Source organism: Rhinopithecus bieti, unplaced genomic scaffold (genome assembly GCF_001698545.2).
Source record: "Rhinopithecus bieti isolate Rb0 unplaced genomic scaffold, ASM169854v2 scaffold_2432, whole genome shotgun sequence".
NCBI lineage: Eukaryota > Metazoa > Chordata > Mammalia > Primates > Cercopithecidae > Rhinopithecus > Rhinopithecus bieti.
This window is the reverse complement of record NW_016804136.1, coordinates 4,397,984-4,419,364: the sequence shown is the minus strand read 5'-3', so window position 1 is coordinate 4,419,364 and position 21,381 is coordinate 4,397,984. Positions and strand designations below refer to the sequence as shown.

The 21,381-nt window shown below is 44.5% G+C and overlaps 1 protein-coding gene across 1 annotated transcript in view; it reads right to left on the bottom strand.

Annotated features, from left to right (window-relative positions):
• The window catches only part of ITGA9 (integrin subunit alpha 9), a 121,620-nt gene that overhangs the window by 77,721 nt on the left and 22,518 nt on the right, over positions 1–21,381 (bottom strand). Inside the window, 2 exon segments of the mRNA XM_017865735.1 lie at positions 7,007–7,113; positions 9,335–9,462. Coding sequence (XP_017721224.1) covers positions 7,007–7,113; positions 9,335–9,462 — 235 coding nt within the window.

Here is a 21,381-nt window from a genome sequence, read left to right as displayed (position 1 = left end):
ATCAATGACAGACTGGATTAAGAAAATGTGGCACATATACACCATGGAATACTATGCAGCCATAAAAAAGGATGAGTTCATGTCCTTTGTAGGGACATGGATGCAGCTGGAAACCATCATTCTCAGCAAACTGTCGCAAGAACAGAAAACCAAACACCGCATGTTCTCACTCATAGGTGGGAATTGAACAATGAGATCACTTGGACACAGGAAGGGGAACACCACACATTGGGGCCTATTGTGGGGAGAGGGGAGGGGGGAGGGATAGCATTAGAAGATACACCTAATGTAAATGACGAGTTAATGGGTGCAGCACACCAACATGGCACATGTATACATATGTAACAAACCTGCACGTTGTGCATATGTACCCTAGAACTTAAAGTATAATATATATATATATATATAGCTTTTGAAAATAATCAGTTTTTAACATCTTGGTTTGCCTCCCTCAAATGCAGTTTTCGCAAGTGATAACATTGAGTGTTGTTATGGCCTACCTCTGACCTCTTCTGCAACCCTGGAAGGTGAGCAGAGGTGTCTTTAGAATTCCCATTTGCTGTACGAGAGCACTGCGTATCAGAGAGTGCTTTGCCTAAGTGGCAGAGCTAGTAAGTGCTGCAAACAGCACTGGAATCCATGAATGCTGAGTCCTCCTTGTTTCACTATGAAGCATTTTCCATCTTAAAACTTCTCATTCCTACCTGAGAGGCCATCAAAACCCACCCCCTGGGGCAGGCCTGGTGACTTTATCCTCTTTACAGCCCCACTGCCACAGGTCCCAGGACACTTGAAATAACTACTCAGGGGTCGAATGGAATGCCCCAGGTCACTGAGTGAGTGAGGGGGCTCTCGGGGCTTGGTTCTCCCTGACATCATTCTATGATAAGATCACAGCCTTCTAAGCTCTCTGCTCTTCATCCTTCAAGCCACTGCCACCAAGGCCCTTAACAAGGCCACTTTCTGCCCAATGGCTAATGAGGACACACTCAGAACAACTCTCGAAACCTGAGCTTGCCCACATTCTGCCTCTTGTCATATGGCATTAAGCTATAGAAAACAATCTATCTTTATTTTTTCCGCTGCAAACCACATTCATTCCTACTGGATACTGTTTTGTGCTGAAATAGCAGGTTTCTAAATAGACTGAAATGATATGAGGCAAAGAACTACAAAAAATGTATCACTAAGTAAATAATTACTCCATACTGCTAAATAATTGATTTTTTAAATTCTGACTTAATTCTTATGGCTCGCAAACTTGAATCACCTATTGTTATCTAATTTGTGGGTAAATCAGTAATGTTTTGGTTTTGCTAAGTTTTTGGATTTAGCAAAGCCCTTGGCTTCAAGGGCTGACCATGTTTTATTGTATTTCTGAGTTGGAGGGGCTGTGAAAAGAGGCGGATGTTTATCACAGTGCTGTCTGATAGCCAGCTGCACACTGACACTTATAGGAAGGCTTTGCTGTATTTAATATCTGGTGTATTGTCTCATTTTTTAAGTGCTGTAAACTATTTAAGGGGTGATCTTGGAGAATTCCTAGAAGATCCAAATATTGCATTTCATACTAAACTAAAATTAAAGCATTCTGGGAAGTCAGAGATCAAACTGTCAAAGGAAGGATTCATGTAAGAAAACAATGCAAAGTGTCTCTGAATATAAATTACAGAAAAAGAAGACTGTGTTTAGCCTTGATTATCATTATACATACACACATGTCAATCTGACCACTACATTTTAAAAAAATTCCTAGGGAGTGTCTCCAAAGCATTAGTAATTCCATCAATCTCTCCAAATGAGTTCGGCTGTGAGGGAGGAATGGGGACCAAGCAGAGAAGAAGAACAGAAGAAGGAGAGCATTCTCTGAAAACAGCAAGACTTGCTCAAACTCAGATTTCAATTAATCATAAGAAAGGGGGAGGATGACCTTGTCCCACTCCAAATCTTAGAATCGGACACATTTCTAGTTATAAGGATTGTTTTCCTCCCAAAACAGGAAAAGAGAAAGAAAATAAACACTTTTTTTCAAAGGCCTTTTTTGTTGTATGGAAAAAACACATCCCTCCTAGAGGTGGGTACTGGCACTTTCTGGGTGTTTCGGCCACAAAGGTACATCCTGCCAACACTCCTACATTCCCACCTGCCATAGAGATGGCCAAAGCCTTTGTCACGCATCCAGGTCCACAGTGCACGGCCACAACTGGGCCTGGCTGCTGAGAAAGGTGTGAGGTGGGGAGCAAGATCACAGCGAGGCTGCGATGCCATGAGACTCCCCCAAGAAGCTCCCCAACTGAGAAGGAAGAAATGGCCAGGAGGGGCATTGAGAAGGAGCTGCTGGAGTGTGAAAATGTTATTCTGAGGATGTTCACCTAATGAAAATTAATTGAGGTATACATTGATGATTTATACCTTTTTCTGCATGTGTATTACAGCTCAATAAAAAGTTCACTTTTAAAAAAAAATCAGGAAACAGAGCAACAGAAGTAAATGCAAAAATGTACCCTGTGACTTTGAAAAAAAAATGGAGAGATGGGAAGCACCGAACAGATAAGGACAGCCCTGATATTTAGAAAGGAAATGACAAAGAGAACCAGAGAATACTGCTCCTGCACAGAATCTAGAAGCTTAAATTATTCGTTGTCTGAGCCTTGGCAAGTCTGATGAAAAGGGGCGACATTAGAGTTGAACATTTTGATTGCCCTCCAAAGTCTCAGAGCAGCAGTCAATGCCTATACAGAGTTTGTTCAGTGGTTATTTCAAGAAGTGATTCCCCTCCCCGCTCATTTTTTAAAATGTCATCTGCACACGGGGAGCTCAGGCTGAGAGAGTGAGAAGGGAAGGGGCTTGCCTCTAATCCTGATGCTATCTTTACATGCAGTATCATTTGTTTCTGGGGAAAACCTGGGAGATGCAATAGTGTCCATGGAGCTGAGATGGGCAGACACTAAGCTAAGGTCAACCTGCCAGGCCAGGCTGACAATCTGGTTCTTGCCAGAGCTGGTTGCTGGGTCCATGGTCCACATAATGCCATTGGTCACTGAGACATTTCACGCCCCACTGCAGCTTTCAATTCTCCATTTGTTCTTAGCTTTTCTATCAGCGCCAGACACCACTTTCAAAAAAGCCAGTCCACCTCTCCCTCTTTAAATCCAACCTTGGAATCCAATATTGTGCTCCTTGGGGATACTGGTCTCTTGCCTATACCCCCAGGCACCTCTCAAGTTCTCAAAATGCATCTGAACAACATACATCCCTCCTATTTTTAATTTAAAAGTAAATACTTGCCTCCCAGAAAGCTCTGACAGGTAGGACTGAAACATTCAAGAAAAAGCAAATGGCTTTGAGGCCTCCAAATGTAAATATGGACTAGGTAACCACTTGCTGTATCTTGTTTTTGCCTGTCATTCCCAAGGAACATTTTATAGAATTTTTCCTGGTGTTTCCATCAGCCACTTAGAATCAGCCACCAAGAAAAGAAGGCAACTAATTTGGTTTCTAATTGTTTTAACATTGACCTTCTGTCCCTGTGTTATTCAAACACACTTTCAGATGCCATTCCTTAGAGAGATGTCCTCCAGATGCTGAGAATGAAACTGGGTAGAAGATCTGGTCTCTATCCCCAAGTGGCTTCCATAAAAGGGGACACATGGCCACAAAATAAATTATACACACAATATAAGTAATGAGATGATGTTGAGTTCCTAATGACACAAAAGATGCTCAGCTTGTTCCAGAAAACCCTTAACAGGCTTCATGGAGGAGGCAGAGCCTATATACAGGGGAAAAAAGAGGAGTGCCGAGGACAGAGTGGGACTGGGGCAGAGGGGACTTAGGACAAGCCTTTCCTAGCAAGACTGCCCATGTGCAAAAAGCCATGAGGATAACTCAACAACAATAAAAACGAAACAATCCAATTTAAAATTGGGCAAAAGACCTAAACATTTCTCAAAAAAATATATAAAATGACCAACGAGCAGATGAAACACTGCTCAGTGTTACTAATCACCAGGGAAATGCAAACCAAAATCACAATAAAATATTATCTCACACCCATTAGAAGGGCCACTATTAAAAAAAAAATACAGAAAACAATAAATGTTGGCAAGGATGTGGAGTCATTGAAACCCTTGTGCACTGCTGGTGAGAATTTAAAATGCTGCAGTCACTTGGGAAAATAGTATGGAGGCTTCTCAAAAATTAAAAATAGAAGTAACATATGATCCAGTAACCCCACTTCTGGGTGTATACCCAAAAGAATTGAAAACAAGATCTCAAAGAGATATTGGTACACATTTATAGCATCATTCATCACGGCAGCCTGGAGACAGAACCAACCTAAATGTCCATCAACAGATGAATTAAAAAACATGGTAAATTCACACAATGAAATATTATTCTACCTTTAAAAAGGAAGGAGATCCAGTCACACGTTACAACATGGATGAACCTTGAGGACACTATGCTAAATGAAATAAGCTCGTCACAAAAGAACGAACACCACATGACTCCACTTATATGAGATCTAAAGTAGTCAAACTCTTAACAGAAATACAATAGTTGTTGCCAGGAACCAGGGGAAGGAGAAAAAGGAGAGTTGTTGTTCAATGAATGTATGATTTGCAAGATAAAGTTTAATGGTTTGTTGCACAACAATGTGCCCTACAGTTGCCACTACTGTACACTCAAAATGGTTAAGGTGGTAAGTTTTATGTTATGTGTTTGATCACAATTAGAAAAGCAAACAAAAGGCACAGGAAAGCAGATGGTGTCAGATGCTCCTCTTTGCCTAGCACCCATATGCAGTGGCTTACTGAGTGGATGATGTAATTATTTCATAAAACATTTAAAAAATAGCCCTGCATGCAATTAATTAGACAGGACTATCCATGGCACTATTATCCACAAATGCTCCAGCGATGCCTTCTTGGCTCCCTTTGCTAAATCTTCCCTGTGGTCCTCATTGCTGTTCACTGTCCCCAGAAATGACTCCTTCGTGATACTGATCTGTGGGAATACAGAATTCTGTCTTGCCCCTCTGGAAACAAGCCCTCAGCCACAGAGAGGTTATCCTTCCTTGCAGAGAGGAAATATTTTCACAGGAGCAAACTCTGACTCTAGGCTCGATGTCCTTAAGAGTATTTTGTGTTGTGCTGCCATGGGGCCACCACCTCCTCTTTGTTCTGATTCAGGACCTCGGGCTACCCTTTGATTTATAGATGAGTCAGCTTCTTCCTTTTCTTTCCCCAGAATGGTAGACAAGGGTTCAGCCCCTCTGGGGCCCATTTGTCCAGTCAGGGTCAGGCCACCATGCCTGGAGGAATGTGGAAATTTGGAAAAGGTCCAGGGCCGGCCACCACAGTGATGAAAGGACTGGAAACCAAGGCAAACAGCGGGCTCAGGGAGCCTCTGCAGGACCTACAATGGCTTCCAGGAGGGAGGCTCCCATGATGCTGGCGACAGCATCCAGCTGCTTCCTCCTCTCCTGAGGGGCCCAACAAGGGGGAGATGCTTAATTGTGCTGAGGATGGAATTCGGATTAACAGCTTATGCCATGAAGAAGTTTAACACAAAAGTGGGCTCCTTAGAGAGGCGACAAAAACACTTTGCCTAGTTCCTTAAGGAAAACCTGTTTCCCCTGGGATAAAATACACACGAAACCCTCAGCTTTGCAGCATGTGACCCAAAGGAAGCCCTCCATAAGCGATAGCTAGTATTACTTTCCCTTCTTGAGCTTACGCTCTTATAATAAAAATCTTCATACAGTTTCTGATAGAAGTCAAGGAAAAGAGAAAGCCTATGAAGTCAGAACAGTGGCTCACTCACCAGGGCAGAGGAACTGACTGGGAAAGGGTGCAGGGGTCTTTCTGGGGTACTGGCAATGGGGACGCATAAGTGTACATGGGTGAAAAAAAAAACCCACCAGGCTGTACACTCACAGCTGGGTGTGTTAAGTGCTTCAGTATTATACCTCATAGAAAAGTTTAAAGGAAAAATTGATAAAAAACAATATCTCTGCAGCAGTTAGAAATTCCTTTTGTGTTGAGTCTGATAAAACTTGCTGTGATGATGAAAATATTCTCTCTCTGTGCTTTCCAATAGAGTAGCCAGTAACCATTTGTGATTATTGAGCCATTTAAATGCAGCTAATATGACTAAAAAACTGAATTTCTAGTTTAATTTTGATAAATTTGAGTTTAAATAAGTACACAGGGCTGGTGGCTACCTTACTGCACAGCATAACTCCAGGATCTCAGGAGTCTCAAAGGCAAAGACTTCTCTTTTTATCTCCCTCAAAGCACCCACGGATCAGAATATATCATAGGCACTTTGGAGGTCCAATAAATGACTAGTTAAAAATAACATTTATTTCATAAAATGTAATATTATGTAGAGATAAACGGGAATGAACTACTGATACATACAACAGGGATTAATTTCAGAAAATATTATTTTGAGTGAAAGAAGCCTTATATAAAAGAGCATACACTGTAGCATTCCATTTATATGAAATTCTAGAGAAAGTAAAAGTAATGTATAATACAAATCACAGCAGTGGCTGTCTCGGGTGGGAGGAGTTGGCTGGAAAGAGACACAGGAGACTTTTGGGATGATGGAAATATTCTATATTTCGGTGGGCATAGGGTTATACAGGTGTGTACAATTGTGAAAAATCAAGACTGTGATTTTAAGATTTTTGTACTGTAAATTATACCTTAATTTAAGACACACACACACACACACACACAAATACCTATGTAATGAACAAGATGTACAAAGCACTTTTCACATATGTTTTATTTTTCAATAGCCACACTTTGGGACAGACATTATTCACATTTGACAGATAAAGAAAATAAGAAGATAAGCCATTTGTCTAAGCAGTAGTCCAGAATAAGCAACCTCAAAGCCATGCACTTGTCACCATGCCCTCCAACCTTCCTAACAGATCACTCATTCTCAGAGTGCCACCCCCCTTCCCACAGCACCCCCAGGAGGGACTTACCAACACGCGGCCATCAGCTTTCGGCTGCCGGGCCAGGCTCACCCCCATCCACTCATCATCGCGGTCTTCCCGGCAGGTCTTTCCACAGGACGTGCCCCGATTCTTCCCTGGAGAAAAAGGAGAAGAGCCAGACTTGGGTTGAGGAGTGATGTTCTGCTGGCTGCTTTTCAAAGGGTGATCCACAGCCCCATGTTTATTACCCATGAGGAAATAAGGAACTTTACACGAAATGTAAATCAACTCCATCACTATGTACTATAGTTTGATCCAGACAACTGTTTTTTCACATAGCAAGGCTTTCTTTCTCTTTTTCTTTTTTTTTCTTTTTTTTTTTTTTTGAGACAGTCTCTTTCTGTCGTCCAGGCTGGAGTTCAGCGGCACAATCTCAGCTCACTGCAACCTCTGCCTCCCAAGTTCAAGCGACTGTCCTGCCTCACCCTCCCAAGTACCTGGGATTACAGGTGTGTGCCACCACATCCCACTAATGTTCATATTTTTAGTAGAGACGGGTTTTCACCATGTTGCCCAGGCTGGTCTCAAACTCCTAACCTCAAGTGATCTGCCCACCCCAACCACCCAAAGTGCTGGGGTTATAGGCATGAGCCACTGCGCTCAACCACATGGCAAGGCTTTCTCAAGGAAAGAGGCAGGGCTTTGATTTATATTATGAAGCAAGCTCCTTAATTTGTTATGCACCAGTAACAAACAGTTCACAAGCCTCTTCTTCTGCTAAAGAAAATCACAATAACTCTTTATTTAAAAAATAATTAGAAGATCTTGGCGGGCACGGTGGCTCACGCCTATAATCCCAGCACTTTGGGAGGCTGAGGTGGGGTTTAGGCCAGAAGTTCAAGACCAGCCTGGCCAACATGGCAAAACCCCATCTCTACTAAAAACACAAAAATTAGCCGAGGGTGGTAACATACACCTGTAATCCCAGCTACTTGGGAGGCTGAGGCAGGAGAATCGCTTGAACCTGGGAGGCAGAGGTTGCAGTGAGCCAACTTTGAGCCATTGCATTCTAGCCTGGGCGACAGAGCAAGACTCTGTCTCCAAAACAAACAAACACAAAAAGCAAAAAAACTAACAAAAAAAAATTAGAAAATCTTGATGCAAAAAGACTTCAGAGAAAGAAATGTTTGCAGTGATGATTATAACAAAATAGCTCCTGTGTACTGATGTGCCAAGCACAGTTCTGTGTACTCACCTGTATTATTTCACTGAAACTTCTCAAGACCATCCTCGTGAGGTAAGTATCTCAGTCCTGATTTTGAAGGTGGGAGAACTGAGGCCCAAGAAGCTATAGGACAATCCCAATCAGTCCCAGCTAGGCTTTGAACCCACTCAGAACCATCTGATTCCAAAGATCTTGTATTTTCTGCTAGATCAAAGTGAGCTTTTATTTTTTATTTTTTTATCTTTTTGGAGACAGAGTCTCAGCTCTGTCACCCAAGCTGGAGTGCAGTGGCACAATCTCAGCTAACTGCACCCTCGACCTCCTGGGCTCAAGTGATCCTCCTACCTCAGCCTCCTGAGTAGCTGGGTCTACAGGCATGCATCACCACATTCAGCTAATATTTATATTTTTAGTAGGGATGGACTTTTGCCATGTTGCCCAGGCTTGTCTTGAACTTCTGGGCTCAAACAATCTGCCCACCTCAGCCTCCCAAAGTGATGGGATTATAGGTGTGAGCCACCACACCCAGCCCAAAGTGAGCTTTTAAAAACATCCATCTGATCATATCTTTCCCTAGTTAAAATGTAACACCTAAAATTGATTTCAGTGACCTCACCACTCAAACACAGAATAAAATTCCAGCACCTTCCCACATGGCCTGGCCCCAGCCTGCCTTGCTGCCCTCCTGTGCTCCACTCTCCTGGCTCCCTCTCCAGCTGCACAACCTCACTCTGTGCTTCCAAACGGCACCTCTGTTTGGAGGTTGTGCTTCCTGCACCTGCCCAGCTAACGACTATGCATCCTTCCAATCATGTCAAAAGGTCCCAGACCTTTCTTGAACCTCCAATCTAGATTAAATCAAATACTCACCTTCCCTCTGGTCTTTTCTCTCTCAACTACTTGTCTTAATATCTCTTTCACCCACTAATGTATGGGGCTTGGGATGGCAGGACCCTTGTTTGTTTTGTTCATTGGTGTATCCCAGTGCTTAATAACTATTACGTACTCAATACATGTTTGTTGGAGAGAGGGAGGGAGGGAAGAAGAGAAGGATGGATGGCTGGGTGAATGATCAGGCCATCCTGGGAAGAAGATGAGCAAGGTGTAAGGGTACAGAACCTATTTCTATCACAGCAGTAATGGTCACCCACCTCGAGCCATGTCCAGTTCGGTGCATCTCCGGTCAGGGTTGGTGTGAACACGGCACTTAAACACAGCCCCAGGAGACTTCACTGAAGGGCTGTATTTGGAATCTGCCTTTGGTGCACCCACAAGGACCCTGCAGCAAGAGAAAAAGGCATTCTGTGACAACCTAGGATAAGAAAATAGGAGGCAGATGGCTAAGTATTCACCCAACCACGGGTGGGCTCTCTGAGCGCTCACTTTGAAAATCATATTATTATACTTTTCTGTGTAGGCTTGGGGGAGAGGTCCTAAAGTGAAACCTGTTAGATCTTCCCCAGGCACATTAAAGCTTAAGGAGGCTGAGTGTGGTGACTCATGCCTGTAATCCCAGCATTTTGAGAGATTGAGGTGGGTGGATAGCTTGAGCCCAGGAATTCCAGACCAGCCTGGGTGACATGGCAAATCCCATCTTCACAAAAAATACAAAAAGAAAACTGGCCAGGCATGGCAGTGCATGCTTTTAGTCCCAGCTACCCAGGAGACTGTGATGGATGGGTGGGAACACGTACAACCAACAAAAGGTTCCTATCCAAAATCTATTTTAAAAACTCCTCATTGATTAATAAGAAAAATACAGACAAGTCAATAGAATAGGCCAAAGACAAGCATAGATACTCCACAAAAGAAGCCAAATGGCCAATAAATGCATGAAAAGGTGCTCAACTATGTTAGTTATCGGAGAAATTCAAGTTCATATCAACCAGAAGGCTCAAACCAAAGAGACTGAAAATGCCAAGTGCTGACAAGGATATAGAGTAACTAGAACATTCATACACTGCTGGTGGGAGTATAAGCCGTTAAAGCCACTGGGAAAACTATTCAACAGTTCCTAATAAAGCTGAACATGCACCTACCCTTTGACCCAGTAATTCCATTTCTAGGACTATACCTAATAGAGATGCATACATTTCTACCAGGAGACATGCAAAATGTTCAAAGCTGCATACACAATATCAAACAAAACAAAACAAAACAAGAAGAAACCCAAAGGCCCATCAGTGCTAGAGTGGATAGGTAGGTAAACCATGGTACAGCAATACAACAGAATTCTATGCAGCACTGGGAGGTCGAGGTGGGCAGATTGCCTGAGTTTAGGAGTTCAAGACCAGTCTGGGCAACATGGTGAAACCCTGTCTGTACTAAAATACAAAAAATTAGCTGAATGTGGTGCAGGTGCCTGTAATACCAGCTACTAGAGAGGCTAAGGCAGGAGAATCGCTTGAACCCAGGAGGCAGAGATTGCAGTGAGCTGAGATCATGCCACTGAACTCCAGCCTGGGCAACAGAGTGAGACTCTGTCTCAAAAAAAAAAAAAAGAATTATATGCAGCAATGAAAACAAATGAACAGCATTCAACTGCAACCACAGACATGAATTTCACAAATACAATACTGAACAAAAGATGCCAGATACAATAGCATACTCACAATCTGATTCCATTTATCTAAAGTTCAAAAGCAGATGAAATTTAACTATAGTGTTAGAAGGTAGGATAATGGCTACCTCTGGAGAGGAGAAAGCGAGGTTGTAATTAGGGAGGGGGATTGCTGGGGGTGCTGATAATGTTGTCATTCAACCTCAGTGACATTATACAAATTTGTGATAACTGTATATGATATGGACACTTTCCTGGATGTGTTACATTTCAATAACAAATAGAAAATTTAGAGATGCTATTTCTCTTCTGTCTCCCCCTCCTCCTATTCCCCACCACACACACAGCATGGACATTTAGGGGCAAACAGGAAAAAAAATAGCAGCAGTGTGGAATTATAAACTATCCTCTCTCCCACTGCAAAACAGGAGCAAGAATAAACCGCTGTATCCTCCATCTTGAACTGAAAAGCTGCCGAGGTTGGGCCATCCCCAGCAGGAGCATCCCCCGGCTACAGGAGAACAGGGGCAAGACCTACCCAGAAGACAGAAGAGGCAGGTTTGGGCCTGTGTGAGTGCAGAACATGGGGGAAATGGCAGTAAGATCCCCTCCAGATGTTACAAAAATAATTCTGACCTACAGTTTTGTGCATTGTTTCTGGAAAGTAGTCAACAGAAGATCTATAGCAAAGAATACCAAACAATACTAATCAGGCACGATTTGTGCTGAGCTACAAGCCATTTGGAAAATGTCTTGAACGATGAGACTTTAAACAAAATCCACATTGATGTTCAAAAAGTAGAAAATGCCAAGCCACTGCTCAGTGAGAACGGGCGTTGTTCCGTATCTCCAGCAGCCTAGAAAGGAGAGGGAATTCACCTCGCAAGGGTTTCGTATCATGAAATAGATCATCTCCCATATGCCTTGGCATAGAGTGCATTATATATTATGTATTTGTGGAAAAGGTGTTTAGCAGAAGTTAGGATGACCCTGCACAGCTTCCCTGGGGATGTGGAAAGCTGACCCAGACTCCCCTCCCTCTGCCCTGAAAGCCACCTTCATCTTGGGATCTCAGTCACTCACTGCACCCTGGTCTTAGAATGCTGCTGCTCCTGCTGCAACACTCCAGCTAGGCAAAGGGGCAGACAAACAAGGCCTCCACATCATACAACAGAAGTCTGAGGCCCTCAAAGGGGACTCCAGCAAAGGCTGGCAGATATCACAAGGGACATCGTCACTAACCTGGCTCAGGGACATGGTGTCAAGGTTCATGGGATGTGTGTGGGTCCCATCCTAATTCCCACTGCTCTGAGTTCAACACCTAGAACCTGAAGAATGAGAGGGTACAAAGAGCCAGGGAGACCCACCCTCACTGGAGTGTCTCCTTCCAGGTCAGTCTTGGAGGGTCTGTATCTGATTCCATGAGGAAGATGCCCCACTGGGGAGTGAGAGAAGCAAGGCTCCCAATGGTGCAGGTACCCAGGCTGCCCTGTGGCCCCTCAATAATGCCCTGGGATGCTCCTCCCCAGGTGTTTGCTGGGCACAACTGCAGAATTCCCAAGCAGAAGTAGGGCTGGAACCCACAGCCCTTTGGAAATAGAAGCATGCACTTTCCCAAACACACCACATCGCCTCCCTCACCCACACAAGAGCAGTTTGGCTGGTGCCTGTCTGCTCTAACTCAAATGCACAATGACATACAAAACAAAACTCCAGTGAGAAGAAAGCCACATTAAGGGATCAATTTTCCCCCTTGCTCTGGGGGCTGAGCTTTAGAGCAACTGGGGTAAGTCAAGGATTGCACTCTATAAGACCAGTTGTTTTCACAGGTGAGAAGAATTAGCAGTTTGCCCTGTCTAAACTGCTGAAACATCCTCAGCCTTTGCACAGGTCAGGTTCTAAGACCTGGGGAGCATAAAATACCTCTTCCGCTCAAAAACCCCAGGGCCATGGAGCTGTGTCCAAAAATTCTCACCAACTCCAAATTTGTATCAGCACAGTGACTAATCGCCACTTGTAATTTATTTTACAAAAATCACAAAAAAATTAACAAGAGTGAGAATTCATCATGTCCAAAGGAAGGGAAATGGCTGCAAGAAACAACAGGTCCTCCCTCCACTGGGTCCCCCAAACTGGCATTGGAACCCTGGAAATTTCAGATAATGCCATTGCTCCAAATTCACAGACACAGATTCATAGGCTATATAAGCAGGAGGGGACCCTGGAGAGCTTAATTCACAGGCAGTGCTTCCTCCAGTCTACAGCCAAGACTGAGAGGGACAAAGTTTACACCAGAACCTAAAGTGGAAAGGAACCTGCTGAATTATTATTTCTTTCCAAGCCCAAGGTACTCAATGGTTCTAACAACAACGGCTGATTCAAACCCTGATAACAACCTTTCCGTTCAAAACTTCTGATCAGCTGGTCAGACGAAAGGTTTTTCCCAAATCCTGTGCAATGGAAAATGAGGCTAGAGGTAAGGGGGCATGCACACACACATGCATGACACTCATGGGTGGCACACAGGAATGTGCTTGTATCTATGTGTGTACAGAACATCGTGGCTTCCTCCACAGCCCAGCACTGCTCTGTACCTAGGCCACCGTCCAGCAAGACTGCACCGCAGGCCAGCCCATGAGCGAGTCTTTTCTGAAGTTAATTCAGCTGGCTGTTTACCAGGCTGATCCCAAGGGATAAAGAGATTACTGTGGCCCAGAGTTCAGAACAAGCCACTGAAAAGATGCCATCTGCAGAGTTATAAAAAGACATCCTAGGCACTTCAAACATCGCCCCAACTCTCCTGGTACTCTTGACAAGACAATGTTCCTTTCCACTATAGTTACCACATAAAAGGGCCTGAGTGTCCCCACCAACAGGCTGCCATCAACAAAGCATCAAGCTACTTCTCTGCTTTGCTTGCTACTTCAAGTGTGGTCCTCAGACCAGCAGTATGGAGAACACCTGGCACTTGTCGGAAATGCAGAATCTTAGGCCCCAGCCCATTAAATCAGCGCATTTTAACAAGCTCTCAGGTGATTAACAGTTTAAGAAGTACTATGTAACCACCTAAACTGAGTAAAAATAACTAGGTTCATTTGGAGCCAGTAGAAGAGATTGCCCTTCAGAAGCAAGGCTCTTCTTCTATCCCATCCCCAGTTAAAGATGCCACAAACTTCAAAGGCCCTTTTTTTTTTTTTTTTTTTTTTTGCTTTTGAGACGGTGTCTCACTCTCTTACCCAGTCTGGAGTACAGTGGGGCAGTCTCCGCTCACTGCAACCTCCACCTCCAGGGTTCAAGTGATTCTCCCGTCTCAGCCTCCCTAGTAGCTGGGTACTACAGGCACACGCCAAAAGGTCCAGCTAATTTTTGTATTTTCAGTAAAGACAGGGTTTCACTCTATTGGTCAGGCTGGTCTTGAACTCCTGACCTCAGGTGATCCACCTGCCTCAGCCTCCCAAAGTGCTGGGATTACAGGCCTGAGCCACTGTGCCCGGCCTCATGTGCCTTTTAAAGTCCTTTCATCAATGCAAGACTCTAAATTTCTAATTAGGGCAACCAGCATGTAGCAGGCACATACAGTGTGCAGGTGCTGGGTAAAGCTCATTATGGGCAGGATCAAATTTAGTCTTCACAGCAACCCTACGGGAGGTACTAATATTATCCCCATTTTACAGATAGGGAAGCAGGTGGCCAGAGGAGGTTAAGATGGTTATTCATGTTAAATGCCAAGCTGTAGCATGCACCCCAGTAGTCAAATACATCACCCATGCCCTATTCTACCCACCCCACATCAGCCTGAAAGGAGGAAAAGGGAACCAACAGGTACCCAGTGCCCCCTCTGGTGCCAGCTGCTCACATATGTAATCCCCACCTGAGAAAGCCCCAGTGAGCCTTTGAGGGCAGCTCTGAAGTGAGAACTGTGATGTGAAAGCTCCGTCATGTCAAAGGGCATGCTGCGGTTTGGAAGTGAAAAGAAGAATTTCTCCTCCCCATCAGGCTCAGGTGACTCAAAAGGTGAATTTCAATCACCTTGCTTTTCCAAAGCACTGACACTGCTGTCATGGTGTTAACCAGAAGTTTGCCTCTCTTAATAAGCAGTGCTTTGGAAGTGTGGGTGCATCGGTTCATCCACCAACACTGGTTATGTTCACAAGGGTGCTTTCTTGCTCATGGCCAACCTGTCAGGCAGCCTCTCATGTGTTTTCCACTTGGAGATGCTGGGTCACACCGCCAGTAAGTGGCAGAGCTGGGATTTGAACCCAGAGTGTCTGTGTCCAATGGCATGGTCTTTCCAGCCTCTCCAAACTCCCTCCTGGTGTGGCAGTTTAAGTGCCCTGCATTTTTCCAACAAAGCCGCTTTCTGAGCTCCCTGTGTGTGGTCAAGCTGTCTGTGAAGGCTCCATTCCAGTTGCCCACCTCGCTCTGAACCTGTCTCACGTTTTGAGGGTAATCTGCAGGTAAATTCTCTGGAGAGCGGGTGACAGAGAAGGACTGAACCGCAGCTGCCTCCTTGGGCAGGACTGAGAACTGACAGTGTCTCAAAGATTCCCTCCCTCCCCACAAATGCCACAGCAGCGATTCCACAGGCGAAATTATAGCCAGATCGAGGACAGCAACTGGGGATTAAAAACTTTAAACCCATTAGGTTTGCTTTCGGGCATTTGATCCCAAAGCCAAAGCTTCCCCAGGGGCCTACGTTTTGGTTACATGAGTCAAAGTCTTCACTGTGTGTCCACCACGGGGAAACCCCAGGAATTGTCCACATCCCTTACTGGGCAGAAAGCAGCCCAGGCTTGAGTAAAGGAAGAGCTGGTGTCGGGAGAGCCACCTCTGACCACACCAAACTCTTCATTTCCAGAAGGAGGGGACTCACTAGGGACCAATGCTTGCCCAATGGAGCCATGGGACCTGAAAGGCCTCATAAGCTCTTCTTATATTTGGGGAAACTGAGGCTCCTAGTGTTTAAGCAGTGGATACTGACTGCTTTCTATGGTTTTAAGCCAGTAGTTCTACCTGGCTACTAAGCTTTGTGGGAAAGTTATGTGTGGTGATAAAGTGTAAGAAGCACAGGCAGTAACACGGTTTAAATCCTGCCTCTACTGCTGACAAGCTGTGTCTCTTAGACAAGTGTCTTAACCACTCTGAGCCTCAGTTTTCCTCTTCTGTAAAACAGGAGGAATAAAAGTGTACCTAAGAAGGTTTCTTGTAAGGTTTAAGCAAAAGACTGTTTATAAAGCACTCAGCAAAGTGCCTGCTACAAAGTAGGTGTTCAAAGAAATGTTAGACTGCTGGGCAGTAGTAGACCAAACACCTTGACACCAAACTCATCCCAGCTCCAACTCCTGGCAGCACCCAAGAGCTCACAGATCCTTAGAATTGCAAACGTTGTCAGAATCAAAATGGAGTCACTTGTGTTCAAAAAAAAGCCCCTGATAAATAGAGCCGTGGGAAGCCATGAAGGAAAGGTTTTCATGCATAAATAACTGATAACAAGAACTAGCACAAAAAAAAATCTGCAAAAACACAATCTTGCACAAAGGCCATCACAACCATACACACACACACACACACACACAAACCTTCTGTGAGGAAATCTACCTAGCAACTCTCTGTCCAACCTTAAACTGGTGCCACCCTTGTTACTGATCATTGTATCCAAGGATAATTATCTCAAAACAATTAAGTAATCCTCATTTTTCCTTTAAAAGCCTTTGTTTTCCTTTACCTCCCTGAATATGCACGCAGATTACTGTGACACATGTATTCCCACTGCAATGCCCTATTCCTGAGTAAACATTTTCCTTTAGAGAGCCTCTCTCTGTGTTTGCTATTTAGGTTAATAGAACCTTGGTCCCTTTTCTGGTGTGCTGGGCAGGAATTTATTCAGACTGTCACAGTAATTCAGGGATGGCCAGGATGCTTTCACCGCCAGTAATATATTACAAAAGTGGCCACAATTCCCCACCCTTCCTGTATCCCTGCTCTTTTCAGTGTGACTTTGCAGCTTCTCTTGTCAAGATATGAAATGTGTTTCTGCCTCCTCTTGATGTAGGCTGGCCCTGTGGCTTACATTGGCCAACAGAATGTGGCAGAAGGGGCATGGTTCAACTTCTGAGCTTAGGCTTCAAGAAATCATGCAAGCTTCTGATTGTTCTATTGGTACTCTACCCAACCACCATGTGTACAAGCCCAGGCTAGCTGCAAGAGGATGAAAGACACATGGAGCACAAATAAGTCCTTCCAGCTGAAGCCATCCTTTGTCAGCCAGTCAGCCAACCCAGAAGTTGACCAAAGATGCATGAGTGAGTCCTGCAGAGAACAGAAGAACCACCCAGCTGAACCCAACCTAAGTTGCCAACCACAGAATAAGCTACAAGTGGTGGTTGATTTAAACCACTAAGTTTTGGGGTGGTTTGTTATGCAGCAATATTGTGGTGATAGAAAACAGATACATCATCAAGCTAAGGCATGCCACTTCTGAAGGAATCTGGACCGTGGTAACTGCATCGCCCACTAATTCCTGCTAAGTCCAAACCAATTATCCAACTATGCAGCTGACAAATACTGCTATGGCTCCTCTAGCTACCTGGTCTCCTTTCCCTCCCTCAAAGGAATCTCACCACCAACCAGGACCACAGACTTTTACTGGGGGCCCTGAGATGGGACAGGCATGGTGGAGTGGTAGAATAAGCCCTGAAGAGTGTACCTGAAGTCACACCCAGGAGTGTGCCAGCTACAGCTATGTGACCCTTGGACAAGTCCCCTGGCCACTCTGACCCTTCCTTTCCTTTTCTCTAAAACAAGGATAATACCAAACGCATGATCCCCCTCCCAGGACAGTGATGAGGCACAAAAGGAAAAGGCAGATAAAAGTGTTTGGGGGACCATGCACCCCAGGATGGCCTGACTTGCAAGAGTAGATTATGGTATTTTATCTGCAAGGCCAAGAGCAGATACAAATGCTCTCTAAAGAAGGCCTTTTCCTTTCAGGGCCCTTCTCTTTTTTCCTTAGAAACCTGATACCTTGGACAGGGCCTTGATGGAGGTAGAGGTAGGGAGGGCAGCATGGCTAACCCTGAGAACAGTCAGTTTATCATTAAATCAGTCCCAGCTTGGTTCAAAGCACAACTCTGTAATTTACTTACTTGCTGGGTAACCTTGGACAAGTGACTTGGCTTCTCAGTGCTTCAGCAGTGGTAGCCCCCTCTGCATAAAGGGGACTATGAACACAGTGCTTCTGGCATATAGGAAGTATTCATAAAAGGCTAGCAATAATAATTTTTATCCTGGAGAGCCTAGGTTAGAGTAAATAAATGGAGGGAGAGGGGCACAATCCATACCACATAATGCTAAGTTAGAGAATGAAATAGTTGGAGCCCATGCCCGGCTGGGAAAAGCAGAGGCACGGGGGCAGGGTCCCACCTTGGAGTGACATTGGTCCCCAGCTTGTGATTCACGGAGTGAAGGGTCAGAGGCTGCTGCCCTGGCCTGGGACTCAGGTCTTGACAAACACACTGAGGGGAGACAGCTGGAGAAGGAGGTAAGGGAAAAGGACTGAGGTTTCCTTCCACATCTGAAAGCATCAAGTGAACACTAAAGTCCAAGGGGTAGAGTAAATTACAGACTTCTGGCAGATCTAAGAAAAAGCCTTGATATCTTCTTGTTGGTTTCTTGTGATAATTTTTTTCAAGAGAAATATGGCAATATATTTACTTTTTTTTTTAAAAGTACCCCACCTTGGAACTGTAGACCTACCTCCTAGACTTATCTGCAGCCTGGGGTGGGAGCTGGAGCTCCCCATAACAAGGGTGGCCTCCCATCTGCTCCTTGGCTTTCCAAGAGCACAGAGAAGAAAGAGGCAGGCAAAATTCTAGAATTTACCATCCCAAAGATCTCCATTTAAAGTAGCCATCTCAGATCCTTTTTGGAAGCAGACAGGGTGTAAATGAAAGCACAAAAATGCAGATTTACGTAGAGCATAATGAAAATGTTAGAGGCCACACATAATGAAGAGTGTGTCTATGTTAGAATATCTCATTCATTTCAGTGTTGAGTGTCAACACTCAAAGTTTGGTGAATAAATGAATGAATCAACAAAAACACTGAAAGAAAACTCAGCATCTCAAGTCAGGATGAAAAAGACCATTCGTTTCATAAATCAGATCAAGTAAAAAGAGAAATAACTACTGGCATCTATCAAGGGCTTACTGTATGCTGTGTTGTGCTCTGGGCTTTGCAGATATCATCTCATTTAATGCCCCCACCAACCTAATGAGGGATGTACCCTTATTACTCTTTGCAGAAAAGGAAACTGGGGTTCAGACAGCTGAAGTAGGTTCAGACAGCTGAAGTAATTGGCCTGGATCACACAGCTCCTAAGCAGAGGGCCGAGTAAGGGAGGCTGGGGGCAGGGCTAATGCTGGAGCCCACTCTCTTGGCCACCAGGCACTTGTGCATCTCAGCGGTGCCCCCTTTTATGGCACAAAAATCGTGGATCTGGTTGTTGCTGTGGAACCGGGGACTCAACGAAGGTAGAGACAGGAAGAACACCACTCAGCTTTATCTGGAACATCCACCCTCTAGGACCCATCCTGGTGCAAAAGACATGCCAAGACCCTCTGCAGTGCTGCCTACTGGTGTGTACTGCACAACACCAAGTTTACTCTGGGGTCCGCATATATCACAGCACTTTGACACTAGATAGGATGGGGTAGGAAAGGGCATCTCCAAAGTGACCTTAACACACCAAGAGATCAGCTAAGACAAAGGAAATTTGTTTCATACTTTTTTATTTTTTAAGAAAATTTGGGCACATAGGTTGGGCACGGCTCATGCCTGTAATCCTAGCACTTTGGGAGGCCGAAGCGGATGGATCACAAGGTCAGGAGATCGAGACCATCCTGGTTAACACAGCGAAACCCCATCTCTACTAAAAATACAAAAAAAAAAACTAGCCGGACATGATGGCAGGTGCCTGCAGTCCCAGCTACGTGGGAGGCTGAGGCAGGAGAATGGCGTGAACCCGGGAGGCAGAGCTTGCAGTGAGCCAAGATCGTGCCACTGCACTCTAGCCTGGGTGACAGAGTGAAGACTCCATCAAAAAATAAAAATAAAAAGATTTGGGCCCATAGTAGGTACATATTTATGAGGTACATGAGATATTTTGTTACAGGCATGTAATACGTAATAACCACAGCAGGGTAAATGGGGTATCCATCACCTGATGCATTTATCCTTTATGTTACAAGTGATCCAATTATACTCTTTTAGTTATTTTTAAATGTACAGTCAAATTATTGTTGACTATAGTCATCTTGTTGTGCTATCAAATACTAGTTCTTACTCATTCTTACTCATTCTTTCTAGTTTTTTGTACCCGTTCATGCCTTTTATTAAATGTTCAAATATTTGGGGATACAAATCATCCTCTCACATATTGTTGGCCACTGGTGCAGCAAGTTTGACTCTGTGTGGGTTTCTTTAATAAAGTTACAAACCCAGGAGTGATTCTGAAACACTGGCCACCATGGCTACCTTCCCCAATTCAGAGCTTCCTAAACAAGTGGTGGGAGCCAGCAGAACTCAGAGTGGATGGGGAGATAGTAACAAAGCAGCCCCAGGAGGTTAGGGGGATACATGGAATACTGCAGAGTACTCCATCTTTCCTAGGACACTTCTGTCTTAATGTTAGACAGACTTGGTGTGAGAGGAGGCCCTTCAAATGTCCCTGGCAGAATCATTGGGTCCCTGTTCACTCAGTGATCAAACACCTCCAGAAAACAGAACCCTTGCATCCCCCCAAGAGTAGCCAGTGGGTCATGAATAAGCATCCCAAAAGGGAGCTGCAGAGAAGCTACTACTATTGCAATTCAATAACTTTTCCAGGAAAGCAGGCAGAACAGAAATTCACAAGACAGATGTTTGAGCTCCCTGAGTTGGGGACTTCCTCCCAAACTCAGATTCTTGACTTCCTGAGAGGCAGTCAGCCTGGGTGGACAAACGCACAGGCCTGTGCTCAACAACTCATTAGCCATGTAACTTGGGCAATAATGCCTCTGTGCCTCAGCTTCCCCTCCATGAATGGGGATAAAATGATAGCCAGCTGCTACAGACTGAATGCTTATGTTCCCTCAAAATGTATATGTTGAAATCTTCACCCCAGGGTAATGTTATTTGGAGGTGGGGACCTTGGGAGGTGATTATGTCATGAGGATATAACCTGTGAATGAATTAGTGCCCTTACAAATGTGGCCCCAGAGAGTTCCCTCACCCCTTTCATCGTGTGAGCTTAGAGTGAGGACACCACTGTCTATGAACCAAGAAACAGGCACTCACCAGATAGCAAATCTGCTAGGGCCTTGATCTTGGACTTCCAAGGCTCTAGATCTGTGAGAAATAAATTCTGTCATTTATGAGCAACCCAACCTATAACAGTTTGTTATGGCACCCCAAATGGCTACCAGCTGAAAGGACTGTTGGGAGTATTAAATAAGCTAATATGAGTACCTATGTAGATAGCACTTGACATCTACTAAATATTCAAAGATACACTGTTGCTGCTGGTGGTGGTATTGTTGCTTCCGTTGCTAATTTAAACTCAACACAGAAGTCCTTTTTGCTCAGAGCAGACACTGATGG